At 39.8% G+C, this 16,269-nt stretch overlaps 1 protein-coding gene across 1 annotated transcript in view; it reads right to left on the bottom strand.

Annotated features, from left to right (window-relative positions):
• DCP1B (decapping mRNA 1B) overlaps positions 1-16,269 on the bottom strand; it is a 47,241-nt gene that overhangs the window by 14,496 nt on the left and 16,476 nt on the right. The window contains exons 4-5 of the mRNA XM_005865962.2: positions 6,913-6,979; positions 4,400-4,535 (exon numbers count right to left, since the gene is read on the bottom strand). Coding sequence (XP_005866024.1) covers positions 4,400-4,535; positions 6,913-6,979 — 203 coding nt within the window. The remainder of the gene's footprint in view (positions 1-4,399; positions 4,536-6,912; positions 6,980-16,269) is intronic.

Here is a 16,269-nt window from a genome sequence, read left to right as displayed (position 1 = left end):
CCGAGTGCACAAATTTTTGTGCACTGGGCCTCTAGTTCTATATAATAAAAGCCTAATATGCAAATCGACTGAATGGCAGAATGACCCGTCACTATGACACACACTGACCACCAGGGGGCAGATGCTCAACGCAGGAGCTGCCCCCAGCCCGCAGGCCCCAGGACAGCCAAGGCAGGTGCCAGTGGGGGCCCCTGATTGCCCCGCTAGTCACCCCACAGAGGGAGGCAACCAGCAGCGGTGATGGGGGGCGGGGCTGGCAAGCGGGCAGTGCCAGGCCGGCCAAGGTGGGTGTCAGCGGGGGTCCCACCAGTCGCCCCACAGATCAGCCCTGATCGCTGGCCAGGCCTAGGGGACCCTACCTGTGCATGAATTTTGTGCACTGGGCCTTTAGTTATAAAATATAAACAGTACAGTGTGTATGTCTGTGTGTGTTTTTTGAGAGGAGAGAGGGAGAAAAAGTATTTATTCAATATTTACATCTATTATTTACTGGCCACATAGAATAGAAGTTCCTGGGGGGTAAAATTTTACTTTTTAAGATTAATCTATAGTGTGCCTAACATAGTACAATTAATAAAGTATAATTCATTATTTGACTAGTTGCCAAGTCATTAGGATACCTTTTAAAGATTTTAAGAAATAAAATAAACAATATAGAAATAGTTATTACTGACTAAAGCTGGAATTAAAGCATCTCTGTCCAAGCCCTATGATAGAATAATGACACTCTGATTTATTCATATTTGTATTCACATTCATTCCTTCATTCAACAAACATTTATTTGGCACTTGTCTTGTGCCAGGAACTTGGAAGAAGACTAGGGATGTTCTTTGTACTCAAGGAGCTCACAGTCTAACAATAAAGGGTGAGTCAACAATCAAGTCAAAGGCATGTTAAAGAAACTCAGCCAATTGTCCTTTAGTATGTTCCACTTCATTCAGGACTTTCCTGATTGTTTCCTTGTGGTGTCATTTGTTTTCTATCTGCTCCTTACTCCTTCCTCTCTTTCATTTTCTGTAAACTAGAAAGTTCAAGCTCAAGACTTAGATTCAGAATCAACTCTTTTGGCAAGAATATTTCAAGGTGGTGCTATATGTTTCACATCATATCACAGTAGGAGGCACATAATGTCTGGTTATTCAATTTTTAATTATGTTGATCAATGGGTTCAGGTGGTGGCACCCTAAACCCTTTCATCAATTCTTCTCATATTATTAACATTACTGATGATCATTGCCTGAATCAATTATTTTACTAGAGTGTTTTTAAGTTCTATTACTTTATCTACATTAAGAAGGGGAATTCTTGGGATTCTTTAATAGAGAAGAACTTCCCCTCATCAACAAGGACTATTTGGTTACTCTGAAATATAGTCCATACTGGCCAGGTAGAATAAATGCTTAATTATTTTTCATTAACTACTAATTTTCAGAGGAAGGAGCTGGTGCCCTAGTATCTCCAAGGATAGCCAATAATTATATTTTTGTTTTGTTTTATATTTTTGGTTGCTTGCTCTCTCTCATCTCTATGAACTCATAGATTTTATAAATTCAGTGGGTTTCAATCCACTGCAGTCATTCTTTTTTTAAAAATATTTTTATTGATTTCAGAGAGGAAGGGGGAGGGATAGAGAGATAGAAACATCAATGATGAGAATCATTGATGAGAATCATTGATCAGCTGCCTACTGGGGATTGAGCCCGCAACCCAGGCATGTGCCCTTGACTGGAATCAAACCCAGGACCCTTCAGTCCGCAGGCCAACGCTCTATCCACTGAGCCAAACCAGGTAGGGCTGCAGTCATTCTTGTTGATGTTAAAATTCGTTACTTTGGTTGGTGGTCCCTTCAAGCTGACTACTGTGCCCCTTCCACATGATCTTATTTGTTTGACTTTCATATCCTGGAATTAGGAGTTTCTTTAAAGAGCCTGGAAACCTTTTATGAGGAAATAGTATTATAGAAACAATAATCTGGGGGCTAGAGGTATTTATTGCTACTGGGTTGTCACTTATTTCTAGGTCTTTTTAGGGGGAAAAGTTAATAACTACATATTTAAGAAATAAAATGTCAACTAATTCAGACATTTGCATTTAAAATTTAACATTATACATTAATTTATTTTTTCTCTTACACCAAAGGTTTTATTCTGACCACAAAGTTGACCTTTGAACAACATGGATTTGAATTGTGTGGATCACTTATATGCAATTTTTTTCAATACAGTACATGTACCTCAGTGGTCAGTACCCATGCACCAAGAGGTCACAGGTTTGATTCCTGGTCAGGGCACATGCCGGGGTTGCAGGCTAGATCCCCAGTAGGGGGTGTGCGGGAGGCAGTCAATCAATGTTTTTCTCTCTCTTATCAATGTTTCTATCTCTCTTTCCCTCTCTCTTCCTCTCTTTCTAAAAATCAATAAAAACATATTTCAAAAAAATACAGTACATGTATTTTCTCTTCCCTGTGATTTGTTCATAATAACATCTTTTCTCTATCCTTTCATTGTAAGAATACAGTATATATTACATATAACATACAAAATATGTGTTAATCTATTGTTCATGTTATTGGTAAATCATCTGGTCAATATTAGATTATTAGTTAAGTACTTGGGGGAGTAAAAAGTTATATGTGGATATTCAACTGTGTATGGGGTCAGTATCCCTAATACATGCATTGTTAAAGGGTCAACTGTACTCATTTATTATATCTTATGACAGCTGAAAAATTACAATGCTAACAAAGACATTGAATGAAGTTTATAATTTCTTTGTAGTTCTTTCTGTCCTTAAAATATAATCCACTAAGGGTATTTAGTTCAAATAAGGGGTTCTGAAGTCACTCTAATTTTTTCTAAGTAATTATGTCATAATATGATATTTAATTATGTACATTTATTTCATCTAATTTTCAAATTCTAGGTTTTATTTTCTTTTCTAATTTTATTCTTTGCCCATGTTTCTAGAGAGTGTTAATCTTTTACTTCTCGATTTTTATAAAAGCGCTTTATAAAATAGGACAATTAACCCTCTTTCTGTTATTTAGCTGTAAACATTTCTTCTTAGTTGTCAGTACCTTTTCCCTTTGCTTGTGGTTTTTTTAAACCATGAAACACATTTTTAAAAAAATTTCATGTAATTGAATTAATTGCTTTTGGGTTTTGAGTCATGGTTAGGAAGATTTCCCCTTTCCGAGACTACAAAGAAATCCATACAAGTTTTCTCCTGGTACTTGCATAGTTTTATTTTTACATTTAAAAATAAATGCAATACATTTGGAATTTATCCTGCATATGGCACGAGGAAGAGATCCAATTTTGCATTTTTCCAAATGGCTACCAGTTAGCCAACATCATTTATTTAAAAATCTATTAAAATGACTGATTTGGAATTTTCATCTTTATCATATCCTAAATTTCATATACACTGGGGTCTCATTTTGGACTTTCTCATCTGTCCCATTGGTCTATCTGATTGTTTATGCAGCAACACCAATACCACACTGTTTTAAGTGTTCAGGCTTTAATGTCTTACTATCAGGTAGGTAGAGCTAAGCTCCCCACTTCTCTCCCACCCAGAATGGCTTTTCTTTGCCAGGGTTTCCCTTGGTTATTCTTCCTTGTATATTTTCCCACAAAAACCTTATTATCAACTTGTCTGACCCCAGAAGAGAAAAAAAAAGAAATCAGTTTATATTTGTTTAGGAATCATCTTAAATTTATAGATTAATTTATGGGGAAGTGAAAAACCTGAAGTTTTATCTCCTTGTCTAAGATCAGGACATATATTTCCATTTGTTCAAGTCAATTTTTATGCCTTTCAGAAGTGTTTAAATGTTTTCTTTACATAGGTTTTGCTTGTTTCTTATCATTTTATTCCAAAGAATTTATATTAGTTTGTTGCTATTTTTTTTAATTTCACCCGAGAATATTTTATTCATTGATTTTTAGAGAGAGTGGAAGGGAGGGGAAGAGACAGACAGACAGAGAGAAACACCAATGTGAGAGACACATTGATTGGTTGCCTCCCGCACACGCCAACCAAGACTAGGGATTGAGCCTGCAACCTCAAGGTACCTACCCTTGACCGGAATCAAACCCTTGACTCTTCAATCTCCAAGTCAATGCTCTAATCACTGAGCAAAACCAGCTAGGGCAGTTTGTTGCTATTTTTATGGGGGTCTTTTGACTGTGTACTATTTGTACATAAGAAGGTTACTGATTTGTCAGGCTACCTTTTAATCTATTTAAAAGCAAATAGTCATAGTCTCTTAAAAGCAAAGATTTTAGTTTTCATATAATTTTGTTTGGTGGAAGGAATAGCAGTTAAGACTTTCTTCAAGCGCGTGTTCCCACTGTGGGAATTACCTATGTATCACAAGGGCAAACAAAAACTCACCTTTGTATATTCATCTTTGGCCTTGGTGAGCATTCGTAAGATATCTACTTCCTTCCCCTCTCCTGAACTGAGGATCATTGGAGAGATTCCTGCTCCAGCTTCTTGATGGGCTTTCAATTGTTCATACTGAGTTAGGCTAGAAAAGGAGAGGGGAAGAGCCACACAAGGAAAAACAATTCAACACATATGATTTTTAAAACCATCCAATTCTCACCCAGTTGCTTTTATCCTGTTATAATCATACCATATAATAAAAGGCTAATATGCAAATCGACCAAACAGCAGAACGACCAGTTGCTATGATGCGCACTGACCACCAGGGGGCAGACGCTCAATGCAGGAGTTGCTCCCTGGTGGTCAGTGTGCTCCCACAGGGGGAGTGCTGCTCAGCCAGAAGCCGGCCTCACGGCTGGCAAGCACAGTGGCAGTGGTGGGAGCCTCTCCTGCCTCTGTGGCAGCACTATGGATGTCCAGCTGACGGCTTAGGCCCACTCCCCATGGGGAGAGGGCCTAAGCTGTCAGCTGGACATCCCCCAAGGGCTCCTGGACTGCAAGAGGGCACAGGCCCAGCTGAGGGACCCCCCACTCCGAGTGCATGAATTTTGTGCACCAGGCCTCTAGTATTAAAAATAAGACTGCTTAAGAATTAAAAGAAGGAAAATGAGATTTGAGGGAGGTCCTGAGTTCACTGACTAGATATATGAATCTAGAATAGAGGTGGCCAAACTCCAACCTGCAGGCCAAATCCTTCCCACTGCTGGTTTTTGTAGAGTTACAAACACAGCCCCTGTCCTTAGGCTGCTGCCTCAGACTGCCTGCAGAGTTGAGTAGTTGTGACAGAGTAAGTGTGACCTTGCAAAAAAATATTATCTTTGCCAACTCCTCATTAAGAGCATTTGAAAGGACTCATTAATTGCTGAGGAAACCCAATTTTAGAGTTCTCAAAAACCAAGCAAACAGCATGGCAAGTCAGAATTCCCCCTTCCTCCAAAGTGCCTTAAAGTCAAAGCGAGGTTAATACCAGGTACTCAAATCATGTGGTTCTCTGGAAGTTTGGAAACAGTGAAGATTCCATTCTAGGAGAGGAAAACAATACAGAAGGGAGACCATACGCTCCTATATGCTGCTAGGTGGCATTGATAAAAACACTTGTTCCTTTTGTGTGCTTTGATTTTTAGCTCAAATTCTTTTATAATTGCCATGAAGTTGGTCAAAGAGATCTGAGTATGTACTGAGAGGTTTAATTCTAACTGAGGAAGGGCTAGAATCCATACATATCAGCTGCTATTGCTAGTCAACAATCCATTTCCTGCCCAGCCCTTAAGTAATTAGTGCAGAATGCTGGCGGTTTTAACATGGCCTCTTGGTTGAGCTGCAGGGTAATTTTTAATCTACATAAAATCCTGCTATTATTATCCATTGCACAGTTGACAATAACATGAATGTTCTAAGAACTAGTTGTTACAGTGGTAAATACCAGTTTGAACACAATCACAATCTGAAACCTGAGCTAGTTACCTAAAATTAGCTATCATCACAAGCTAGATTTTCAGAAATCAATTATATTTACTGTATATCAAGGTGGTTCCAAAGTTTCATTTTTGGGAATCACTTTTTAGTAATTTCATTGCCCAAAATTTAAAATTGCAAATGTTTCTTTAGCATATAGAGCTGTTTTGTCAACTCATATGGGCAGCAGCTACACTATGTGCTCAGCTGAGTCCAGTCATGACCTGAGATACAGCACAAGTGGGAATTATGTCATTCTGGACTCTAAACCAGCAGTCGCCAACCTTTTGGACATCACGGACCACCAGTGGTCCGTGGACCACCGGTTGGCTACCGCTGCTCTAAACCATTCCCATAAACAGCAGGGAAGTGTGACTGCCTCACAGCACAAGCACTGGGCTCAAGAACTGCTCAAAGATGGGAGAAATCACAAGGTAGCATGAGATTAGAAGAAAAAGAGACGAGAAAGAGGAGAGAGAGAGAGAGAGAGAGAAAACAAAGACCATCCTAAGTACTCACAGTGTTGGAGGATGGGGAAATCCTGAGCCTCTACAACTATGGGTATGCACTTAAAGGAAAGTATTTAGGCAGGAAGGAAATGAAAGATAAAGAGAATCTAGAGGAGTCTTTCAGATGTCTCTGAATGTTCTTTCTACTAATAGACATACTGATAACTTCCAAAGAAAAACTGTCAAATGACAAATAAGGAATATATTATGGAAAATTGCCATCTGGAACAACTCATATTACAGGTATTTTACACATGCAGAAAACAATGAGGTGAACCATTCCACATGATAAATGTTACCTAGTGAAAATGTAAAAAGTTGTATTTATGTCTCTTTTTCACTTATAAAGTAATAGTAAATGTTTTTCCTAACCACTTGAAAACAATTGCTGTAAGAGATATATTCTGCCAAGATTATGGTGTAGTTACGCATACTTAGAAATACAAACAAAAGCACCAGGTCCTGAAAAATAGTACGCAGTCTTTCAGCACTTACTTTTTCATAAGTTCTGCAATTCTTTGGCATTCTTCCTTATCATAAAACCAAATTCCATAAATGGACACTGCAAAAACACATCAAACAATTATGAGCATCTTCAAAACTACAAAATGGAAAGTCCCTCTCCATCTTGAAAGAAACACACAACTGTTGAATAAATGAAACCAATCATTGGAATTAAAGCTTGAAAACCTAACACTAGAGTTTATTTATTTATTTATTTTTCTTTATTGATTAAGGTATCACATATGTGTCCTTATCCCCCCATTAGAATTTTTTAAGCCCACAGAGAAATCTATAGTGGTCTTATGCACACATACACACACACAGGCACACACACCCAATATAAGTCTGTTGTCCTTAAAAATATAGCACCGGAACATAATAAGCATTTGGTAAATGCTTCTTAATGAATGACTAGAGATTGAAAATGAAATTGGAATTCTAAACTCCTGGCTTTGAAACATAATATTTCCATATTCCATTTGCACATTTCACACACATATTTCATCCTTATTTTCAGGTATTCAGACACCTGATGCACAAATTAGGTCTAGGAACCCCTCTCTCTTCTTCTCCCAGGTAAATGTTAACTGAGAAATTGGCTTTGTAAGATGTAAGTTAGGATAGGGTCTGGAAAAATTAGATTCCATAATAAATCTCTGACTTCAAAATGTCTGTACAGAAAATTTACAATTGTTGGTAGCTTAGAAACAACTGTGACTATCATTTAATAATGAATGAGTAACTGGTATTGATCAATATAACAATTTTCCAGTAAGTTGTATACTTTGGTATGGGCCTATCTATATCATTTTTATAGCAAAAGCTAAAGAGTTCCAAGCAATGTATAAATACCTAATTGAAGACCTTGTGGTATTACTCACATAAATAATGCACTCATTGCATATACATTTTAAAATCTTCATTGAAAATAGCAGTAATGTTATAAGGCAATGAAAACCAACAAAACATATTTTTTAAAAGGAAAAACATTTATAATTTATACTTTCAAAACATCCTGTATAATAAAGAGGCGGTATGCAAATTGACCATCACACCCTTGCACAAGATGGCTGCCACAAGATGGCTGGCAGGGGAGGGCAGTTGTGGGCGATCAGGCCAGCAGGGGAGGGCAGTTGGGGGCAATCGGGTCAGCAGACGAGGGCAGTTGGAGGTGACCAGGCCGACAGGGGAGGGCAGTTAGGGGCGATCGGGCAGGCAGGCAGGCAAACGGTTGGGAGTCAGCAGTCACGGATTGTGAGAGAGATGTCTGACTGCCAGTTTAGGCCCAATCCCACAGGGATTTTGCGCGCCGGGCCTCTAATCTATATAATAAAAGGGTAATATGCAAATTGACTCTAACAGTAGAATGACCAGATGACCGCTGGGCCAGTCACTATGAGGTGCACCGACCCCCTCTTGGTCCCTTTCCCTGGCAGGCAGACTCCAATTGCTGCAGGGGCGGGACCAGCGAGTGGGCAGAAACAGCCAACCTCTTGGTCCCTTCCCCCGGCCATCAGGCACCGATCACCGATGGCAAACGGGAACCAGGGGTGGGTGGTGGCGGGAGGCCGGACCGGCTGCGGGGAGCTGGGGGAGATGGCCCTGATTGCAGGCCAGGCCTAGGGACCGTACCCATGCACGAATTTCATGTGCCGGGCAACTAGTTTAATTATATAAATATTATTTGGTCATTAAAACAGCTGTGATGTTTTATTATTATTATTGTTGATTTCAGAGAAGAAAAGAGAGAGAGAGAAACATCAATGATGAGAAAGAATCATTGATTGGCTGCGTCCTGCACACCCCACAGTGGAGATCAAGCCTGCAACCCGGGCATATGCCCTGACTGGGAATCGAACCGTGATCTCCTGGTTCATAGGTTGACACTCAACCACTGAGCCATGCCAGCCAGGCTGTGATGTTTTACCAGTAACCACGACATTTCCCCCCACTCACCAGACCAATGCTTTGGTGTGTATATCTGCTTCTTGTCAATAATGATTCAGATGTCAGCAAGTATAGGAAATGTCTTTTTAGTGTAATTTTAAGCAGGTATCTTAAAAGGAACCTTATAAATCTGAATTACTAACTTGCCAAAAGGTAGCAATGGGCTTTTAACTTTTTGTATGATTAGTGTACCAGGAGTCTTTATCTTACCTACCTACATGCATGAAGGGGTAAAAGTGGAAGAAACCAGCTTTTCCTTGAACAGGACCATTTTATCTCTTAGAACTTCATATCTTGCCTTTAATACAATGACAATCTCTTGAAAAAGAACATCTGAGTTCTGAAGCTAATGGGCTGTAACAGCCTTTATGTCAAAAAGAAATTCTTTCATCTCAAGATCATTAAATGTATATCTTGAAACTTTTATTCAAGGTTGTTTCCAGTCCATCAACATTAATTGTTTTACCCTGATTGCCTACACATATTCCTACATACTAACCCACCTAGTTTCATGTTCTTGTAAATAAGTACGTGCCATTTGGCTATTTAAGAGGTTTATGTGTTTTGGTGGTTTTAATCTTAGTTACAAAACTAGGAACCCGGTCTATTTTTTGTTACCCATTTTTTTTTCCTTGAAGACTGAGTCTTCCAAAACTATCAAAGGAGAAAAGGGGTAGCATGGGAGACAAACAGCATAGCTAACAACGTTCGAGGCCCAATGGCAGAAGAAAAAACAGCCATTTGGTCTCATCAGTAGGACATATTAGTAGAAATATTTTGGGTAACATTTTTTTTGATGTTACGCATTTGTGGCATTTGACATAAGGAACTAGATTGTCATGAGGGTAGGATGCCAAGTAAACCGTTGATACAAACAGAAACACAATTTGACAATACCATTACCATGAGATAACTGAAATGCAGAATTAGGGAAGGAAAATGCTACAGAAACATCTTTCAGATGTCAAAGAATGAAGGAAGACTGGGTTTTAAAATGATTATATAAGACATTGTGGAGATTTCTTTAGGGCATGACCATTTATCTATAAAGCAACTTGACTTTAAGATTAAAATGAACCATTTTGGAATAGCTCTTTTCATTCCAGTTAATATTTAGTTTGAACACAAAATTTAAAAAGCCAAGGGGGGGGGGCGTGGAGTGGGAACAGATTTACCAACAGTCCTGGCAACGGCAAGGTAGCACCAAGATAAAATGTAGAACTGGGCCTAATTTTTTTCTCCCTAAAATAGTTTTGCCACTTGAGCTGCATTCCACTGGGAAAGGGGCAGCAGTGAATTACATTAAAGTGCACATTCCAACTGAAGTTTTCTGTTTCTTAGGCCCAAGGTCCACCGACCCCTGGACAAACCTATCACTCTTCTACACAAGAGAGTGTATCAGAGCAGCTCGTGGTGACAAATAAAAACCAGAGATCATCATGCCTTGGGAGGTGATGAGCTGCCAGGCTGACAGAAACCATTAACCTCACATTTCAATCCCAGTTTTCCTGTAAAGCCACTGGGGGAGAGGCCACCTTACGTAGACAGTGAGCACAGCAGGAAGGAAAGAAAAAGACAAGGTTGAGAAGAACCACAAAAGAGATGTGGTTTTTAGGATTCTAAAACTTAAAGTCATTCCTGTCACCTAAATTTGCAGTGATGTGATATGGCCGCATTAACTTATGCAGCTCAGAAATGTGACTGTGAGAATGATTTCTAGGTTTTAAAAAATTACAAGGAGAAAAGCTCACGAGCAGGATATTTGCTTATTTTAAAAATCTGACCTATTAGTACGCATCTGGATATTCACCATGCTTCGAGCCTTTGTTCAGCCTGCTATGCCTGCATACCAGCCGCTTCCCAGTCACCCGTCTGCTGAAACAGAGGTGAAGTTTAAGGGCACTTTGGTGCATGAAGCTCAACTCAACTGTTTTTACACCCCTCCTGGAGGTAAGAAACCCAAAAGTGGAGTAAAGAATAGAAAGAACATGTTGAAATTTACTCTAAAATAGTTTAATGATGCCTAGAATGTGTGACTCCCCCACTCTAAGGACTCATCTTTTTGGCAGTCCTCTTCATATTTAATACAGGATCTTTAACAGAACAGTTGTGAAATTGTGCCTAAAATTGCACTGCTCTGGTTTATGTCATGATTTGGAAATTCTGAGTTGGATAAAAGAAAAGCAGTGTTCGGGGCAACAGGCAATGCAACATTGCCTCTACTTATCTGCTAAAACACCAATCTTCTACTTGCCTTTTAATTCTGCAAGAAAGATTAAGGAAAGCAAAATTTCCATATTAGATTTCATGTTTGATGAGAGTAAGCTGATTATTTCATAATGATATTTTCTTCTTTTTTAATTTCTTCAGCAGAAAAATCTAAAGCTGATCAAATTTAAGAGGCTACTTCAGAGGTCATTAGAGGCAATATCAAATATCCTTAAATGCACATCCATTTAGAACCCCTTTTGCTTATTAACATGGCGCATTAGTTCATTCTGGATGCTCTTTGGGGATTTACTTCATTTAGTTTATGTTCCTAACAAATATTTCTATACAATCTGTTCTTTTAAGACATTTATCATTTGTTTTATATTTTATCCCAAATATATTTACATTCCAAATCACAAATGGTAGCTTACAACCTTTTAACAAGGATTCATGCTAATATTTGTGCAAGTTTAAAATACGGCATATTTCCATATAGGTAGTAAGTAGATAATAAATAATTATATAGGTAAGATTTAAACAGACAGAGTAAGAATATCTTATGTGGTAATGCTCTTCTCTCTCTCTCTAAATTGCAAATTTCTCTCAAAATGACAGGAAAATATATTTTTCTTGGTCAGTATGTAGCAAGAAGTCATTTAAATTCTCTTTTTACTAAGAAAGTCATGAAAAAGTGACATTGTAAATTATACAGATCTCTTCTGGGCACTTAAAGATAAACCACAATTTAAAAACATTCCTTCAAACCCCGTTCCTTTCATGAAGTCTTTCTCAAATGAGTGGGCTGATAATCCCAATGTAAGGACCAAGAACTTCTAATCATGTATTTGGTGGAAACAATATATCTTGATTCACTGTACCATTTACCAGGTTTTTATAAGTTTGACTACATTGATGACTTGTTACTGGCATCTGGTAGTTAGCCCACACACTCAGCTATTACCCTTCTGAAAGACTGCAAGATAGTTAACAAATTAGAAAATTAGAACTATGAAACTTTAGAGTTGGAAGTAAGCTAAGAAGTGTGCAGTTCAATCATCTATTTCGTTAATGAGTAATATATGGTCTAACAAGGCTAAATGACTTAGCCAAAGTCATTTTTCTTGGTTCAATCTGTTTTCTCTAAAATATGCCCTTCCCCATTCTTACAAATGAAATGAAAAAGTATTAAAACAATTTTTATGTTTGATTGATTTGTAGGCTCGGTTATGTGAGTTTATGTGGACTTTCAAAAGGAAAAAAAAGGAAAGATGGAAGGAAGGGAGAAAGGGAGGAATGTTGAGTGGAGGAAAGAGAGAGGAAAGAAAGAAAAGGGAATTGAGATTTCTAGTACTGGCTGTATTTTTATGGCAGTAAATGCTCGAACAACAATCATGTTGCCCGTGTACTACATGCACAGATGGAAAACATAGGCTGTGTTTGGCTGCTCTGTACTTCTTCCCCATTTGGAATGCTTTTCACTAAAAATGTTTATTTCGACAGGTTCTTTAATGCCTTTAAAGTAATGTTCTTTCATTCACCTCTGCCTTAGCTTTACTGACCAAACACGGGCACAATCTTATAAAATAAAATTTTAGCTGGCCTCTGAGAGTCTACATAACACTGTTATCTTTGGCCCTTGGTCTGGTTCTTTTCATATGACATAGTTTTACTGCACCTCACAAATCAGTGATCCCATGATCTCAGAATATTGGAAGGTTTACAGTAGATGAAACTTCTTTTATGGGTGACTAATGGTCATGAAAATTTTAGGAGAAACAGTAGAAAACCTAAACAAATACTATGAAGTAAAACAACCTTCCCTTTCTAAATAAATTACCTTCATTAGAAAGTTAATGTCATAAAAACAATAACAAAAAATAACCTCTCAATTAAAGCATTATACTAATTTGGATTAAATTAATATGTATCTCAAACTGTAAATGAGAATTTATTATCTTCAAGGAAAAAGATAGATTTGTCTTTTTTAAAGTTTTCTTTTATAACAAATGCATGTTATGTCATTAGACCTTCTGAATCTCCACAGAGGTCATTATCCTCCCAAAGTGGGAATCTTGAGGTCTGCTACTACCTACTCTCAGGTTCATGAAAGGTCAAATGGAATCTTCCTCATTAATACTAACTTCCTAATTTGATTTATTTTATGGAAAGTTCCTTTAATCTAAGAAATTTAACAGACTAAATAAACATTTTAAAAAATTAGGAAGCAGAAAAAGCCACAGGTAATAATAAATATAAATAAGAACTAGAGGCCCGGTGCATGAAATTCATGCACTTGGAGGGGGGGTGTCCCTCAGCCTGGCCTGCGCCCTCTAGCATTCCGGGAGCCCTGGGAGGATGTCCGACTGATGGCTGAGTGGGCCTAAGCTATCAGTCGGACATCCTTAGCATTGTCACGGAGGCGGGAGAGGCTCCCACCACTGCCGCTGTGCTCGCCAGCCGTGAGCCCAGCTTCTGGCTGAGCAGTGCTCCCCCTGTGGGAGCACACTGACCACCAGGGGGAAGCTCCTGCGTTGGGGGTCTGCCCCCAGTGGTCAGTGCGCATCATAGTGACCGGTCATTCCACTGTGCGGTCATGTGCATATTAGCCTTTTATTATGTAGGATACACTATAGATGAGGCCCCCTAGAACCATAAGAAATGCAAAAAATTCACTGTTAACTCATTCTCGAATTGCCCCCACTTAAAGTCAAATTGCCCCCCCTGTGGGACGTGTGCTGCACCTTGGGAACCACTGGGCTTGACACTTTTCCTCTCTGAGCTTCATTTCTGAATACATACGCATATACCACGGGAATTGTAATTTCTTCTCCGCCTACCTCACTGTGTTGTCATGAGGAGGTTCTGAGCTAATAAACCTAGAAATGTTTCATCAAGTAAGTGATGTCTAAACGGGAAGGGATTGTTATTTTTAAGCTCACGGGTACCCTCGCAGGTAGCAGGTGCTGATTACGGGAGGAGGGCATGATTGTTTCCTGGGACTGTAGCTATGGAAGCTTTGCAGAGGGTTCCACAGGCCTCGGAGGGGCGGGCTCTGGCCAGCAGCCCTATAGCGGGGGTTCTCCCTGGAGGCGCTGGCAGGGGGCAGGGGGGTAGAGGGGGCACTAGGGGGGCAGCGAGGCCGAAGGGGGAGTAACTGTCAAACCTTTCCGCTTGGCGCCATTCTTTAAATTGTTCATGGCTGTTTTGCAGCTGTACCTGCTCAGGGCGGGGCTCCAATCTCCTGGAGCTGGGTGGGGGCTGGGCCAGGGCCGGGCCAGCGGAGCCAGGAGGGCAGGTTTAGCTGTGCCCCCAGCAAGGTTCAGCACACTTCCACTGAGGAGACAGCGCTGCTGCTGTCGGGGGTTGGAGGTGGGGTGGGGGGAAGAGTCTGACCCTGAGAGGCTGCTCAGGCCTGCCTCCACCCCGGTCTGGAGTTGTAGGGAGGAGAGGTGTGCCCAGTCCCAGCGGAGGAGGCCCGGCAGAGGCGGGACACGGGCCCGGGTGCCTCAGGGGCGCTGACGGGTCATTGCTGGCGTGCTATTGTTGTGGGCCCTGGCAGGGGGGGTGGCGGGGGAAGAGATCGGGAGTCGGAGGTGCGGGCTGCAGCTACCCACGAGGCTGGGTCTTCTCCTTGTCTGGTCAGCCTCCCCGTCCCCCCAGGGATGCAGGGGCTGGGGTAGGGTGTCCGTCCATCCCCCGAGGGTGCGGGGGCTGCGGTAGGGTGTCCGTGCAGGAGGATTGGAAGAGCTCCCCGTGGCGGCTTCCTCTTCCTTCTTTGCAGTCGGGCTCCTGTCAGGTGCTCTCCTCAGACCCCGGGGAACTTGGCTCCAGCTGCCCACCCCCTGCACGCATCAATATGCAAAGTGGTCATTATGGGGAACAGCATAACGGCAATTAGCATATTACCTCTTTATATGTATAGATGACTTATTCTATTTTGTTGGCCATTTAAATTTATATTTCCATTTTGTTCATAATCTTGGTGATTAATTTCAAAATCTCCTGGGACACAGATAACAACATGGGTTCCCTAAAGTGTCTTCCCCTTTCCCTGAGCTCTTACTCAGCCTTAAGGACTCAATCTTTCTCATAATCCGCCAGGATAAATAGTCTCAACTTCTTCTTTGCCCCCAGTTATTTGTACATCCTTTGATTAAAACAAACAAAATGAAATACATGCCATTATTAAGTACTATGCAACCCGTTCCCTCTGCTAGACTATGAGCTCTGGGAAGGTAGGATTTGGTTAATACACCCAGCATGACGACTAGCATGAGTACACATTCAACAAATGTTTGCTAAGATGAGCTGAAATCTAAGACTTAAAGATCTTACACCATCGACACTATGTATAATTGCTCATATTAATAGTTCTCACTATTCTGGCTTCATAGAACATCACAGACAAGATGTGCCTAGATCCTCTGTATGGACATTACACCTCCTACAAGGGTCACAGCAGGGGTGGATTCTCTTCACATCGCCCCTTCTGTTCTCCTACTAACTTCACTCAGAGTTTATTTTGCTTTAAACATTTAATAATTTTAGGCATAAGTAGTATTGATGGGAATTTGTCTTTAGGGTATAAACTCCTTAGAGTGTATATTTCTATTGATTCAGCACTGTGTAGGCAATAATGTACTCATTTTATGTGTATTGATTATACAACAATTTTACCATATACCAGTCTTCCTGATACCTGTCAGGCACTGGCACCTAAGAGTTCAAAGAATGCAATCAATCTGCCAAATCACATGCATTGTTTTCAGAGTGTAACTAATAGCACTTTAATCTAGCAGAAAAATAAGATATTCATATTCCAGTCATGTCTCACAGTAGTAATCTAAAGCTTACATTTACAAGTACATAAATTATCTTAAAAATATACTATTTATGTGCAATGTCAGTTATTCCAAGAACGCATTGAAAATGTACTATTTTATGTAAATCTCAATGTAGCAAAATGAGTCCAATCGCATATAAACTACAGTTTGTGAGAAAGATATGTTTAAGGTAAATATAAAATAGAATATTTCTATAGGTCAAAATTTGTTCTGCAACAAACTTCCTCATATTTGTATCAGATTATTTAATCAAGGGTTTAATAATTATAAGAAAAGCGTTGCCCCAAAATACCCTAACTATAAAACATAAATGATCACTAAAAATTTTCTAAGATTTTACATAGTA

The sequence above is a fragment of the Myotis brandtii genome, unplaced genomic scaffold (assembly GCF_000412655.1).
Source record: "Myotis brandtii unplaced genomic scaffold, ASM41265v1 scaffold216, whole genome shotgun sequence".
Lineage (NCBI taxonomy): Eukaryota > Metazoa > Chordata > Mammalia > Chiroptera > Vespertilionidae > Myotis > Myotis brandtii.
Note: the sequence above shows the minus strand (reverse complement) of the source record. Positions and strands in the feature narration are given on the sequence as shown.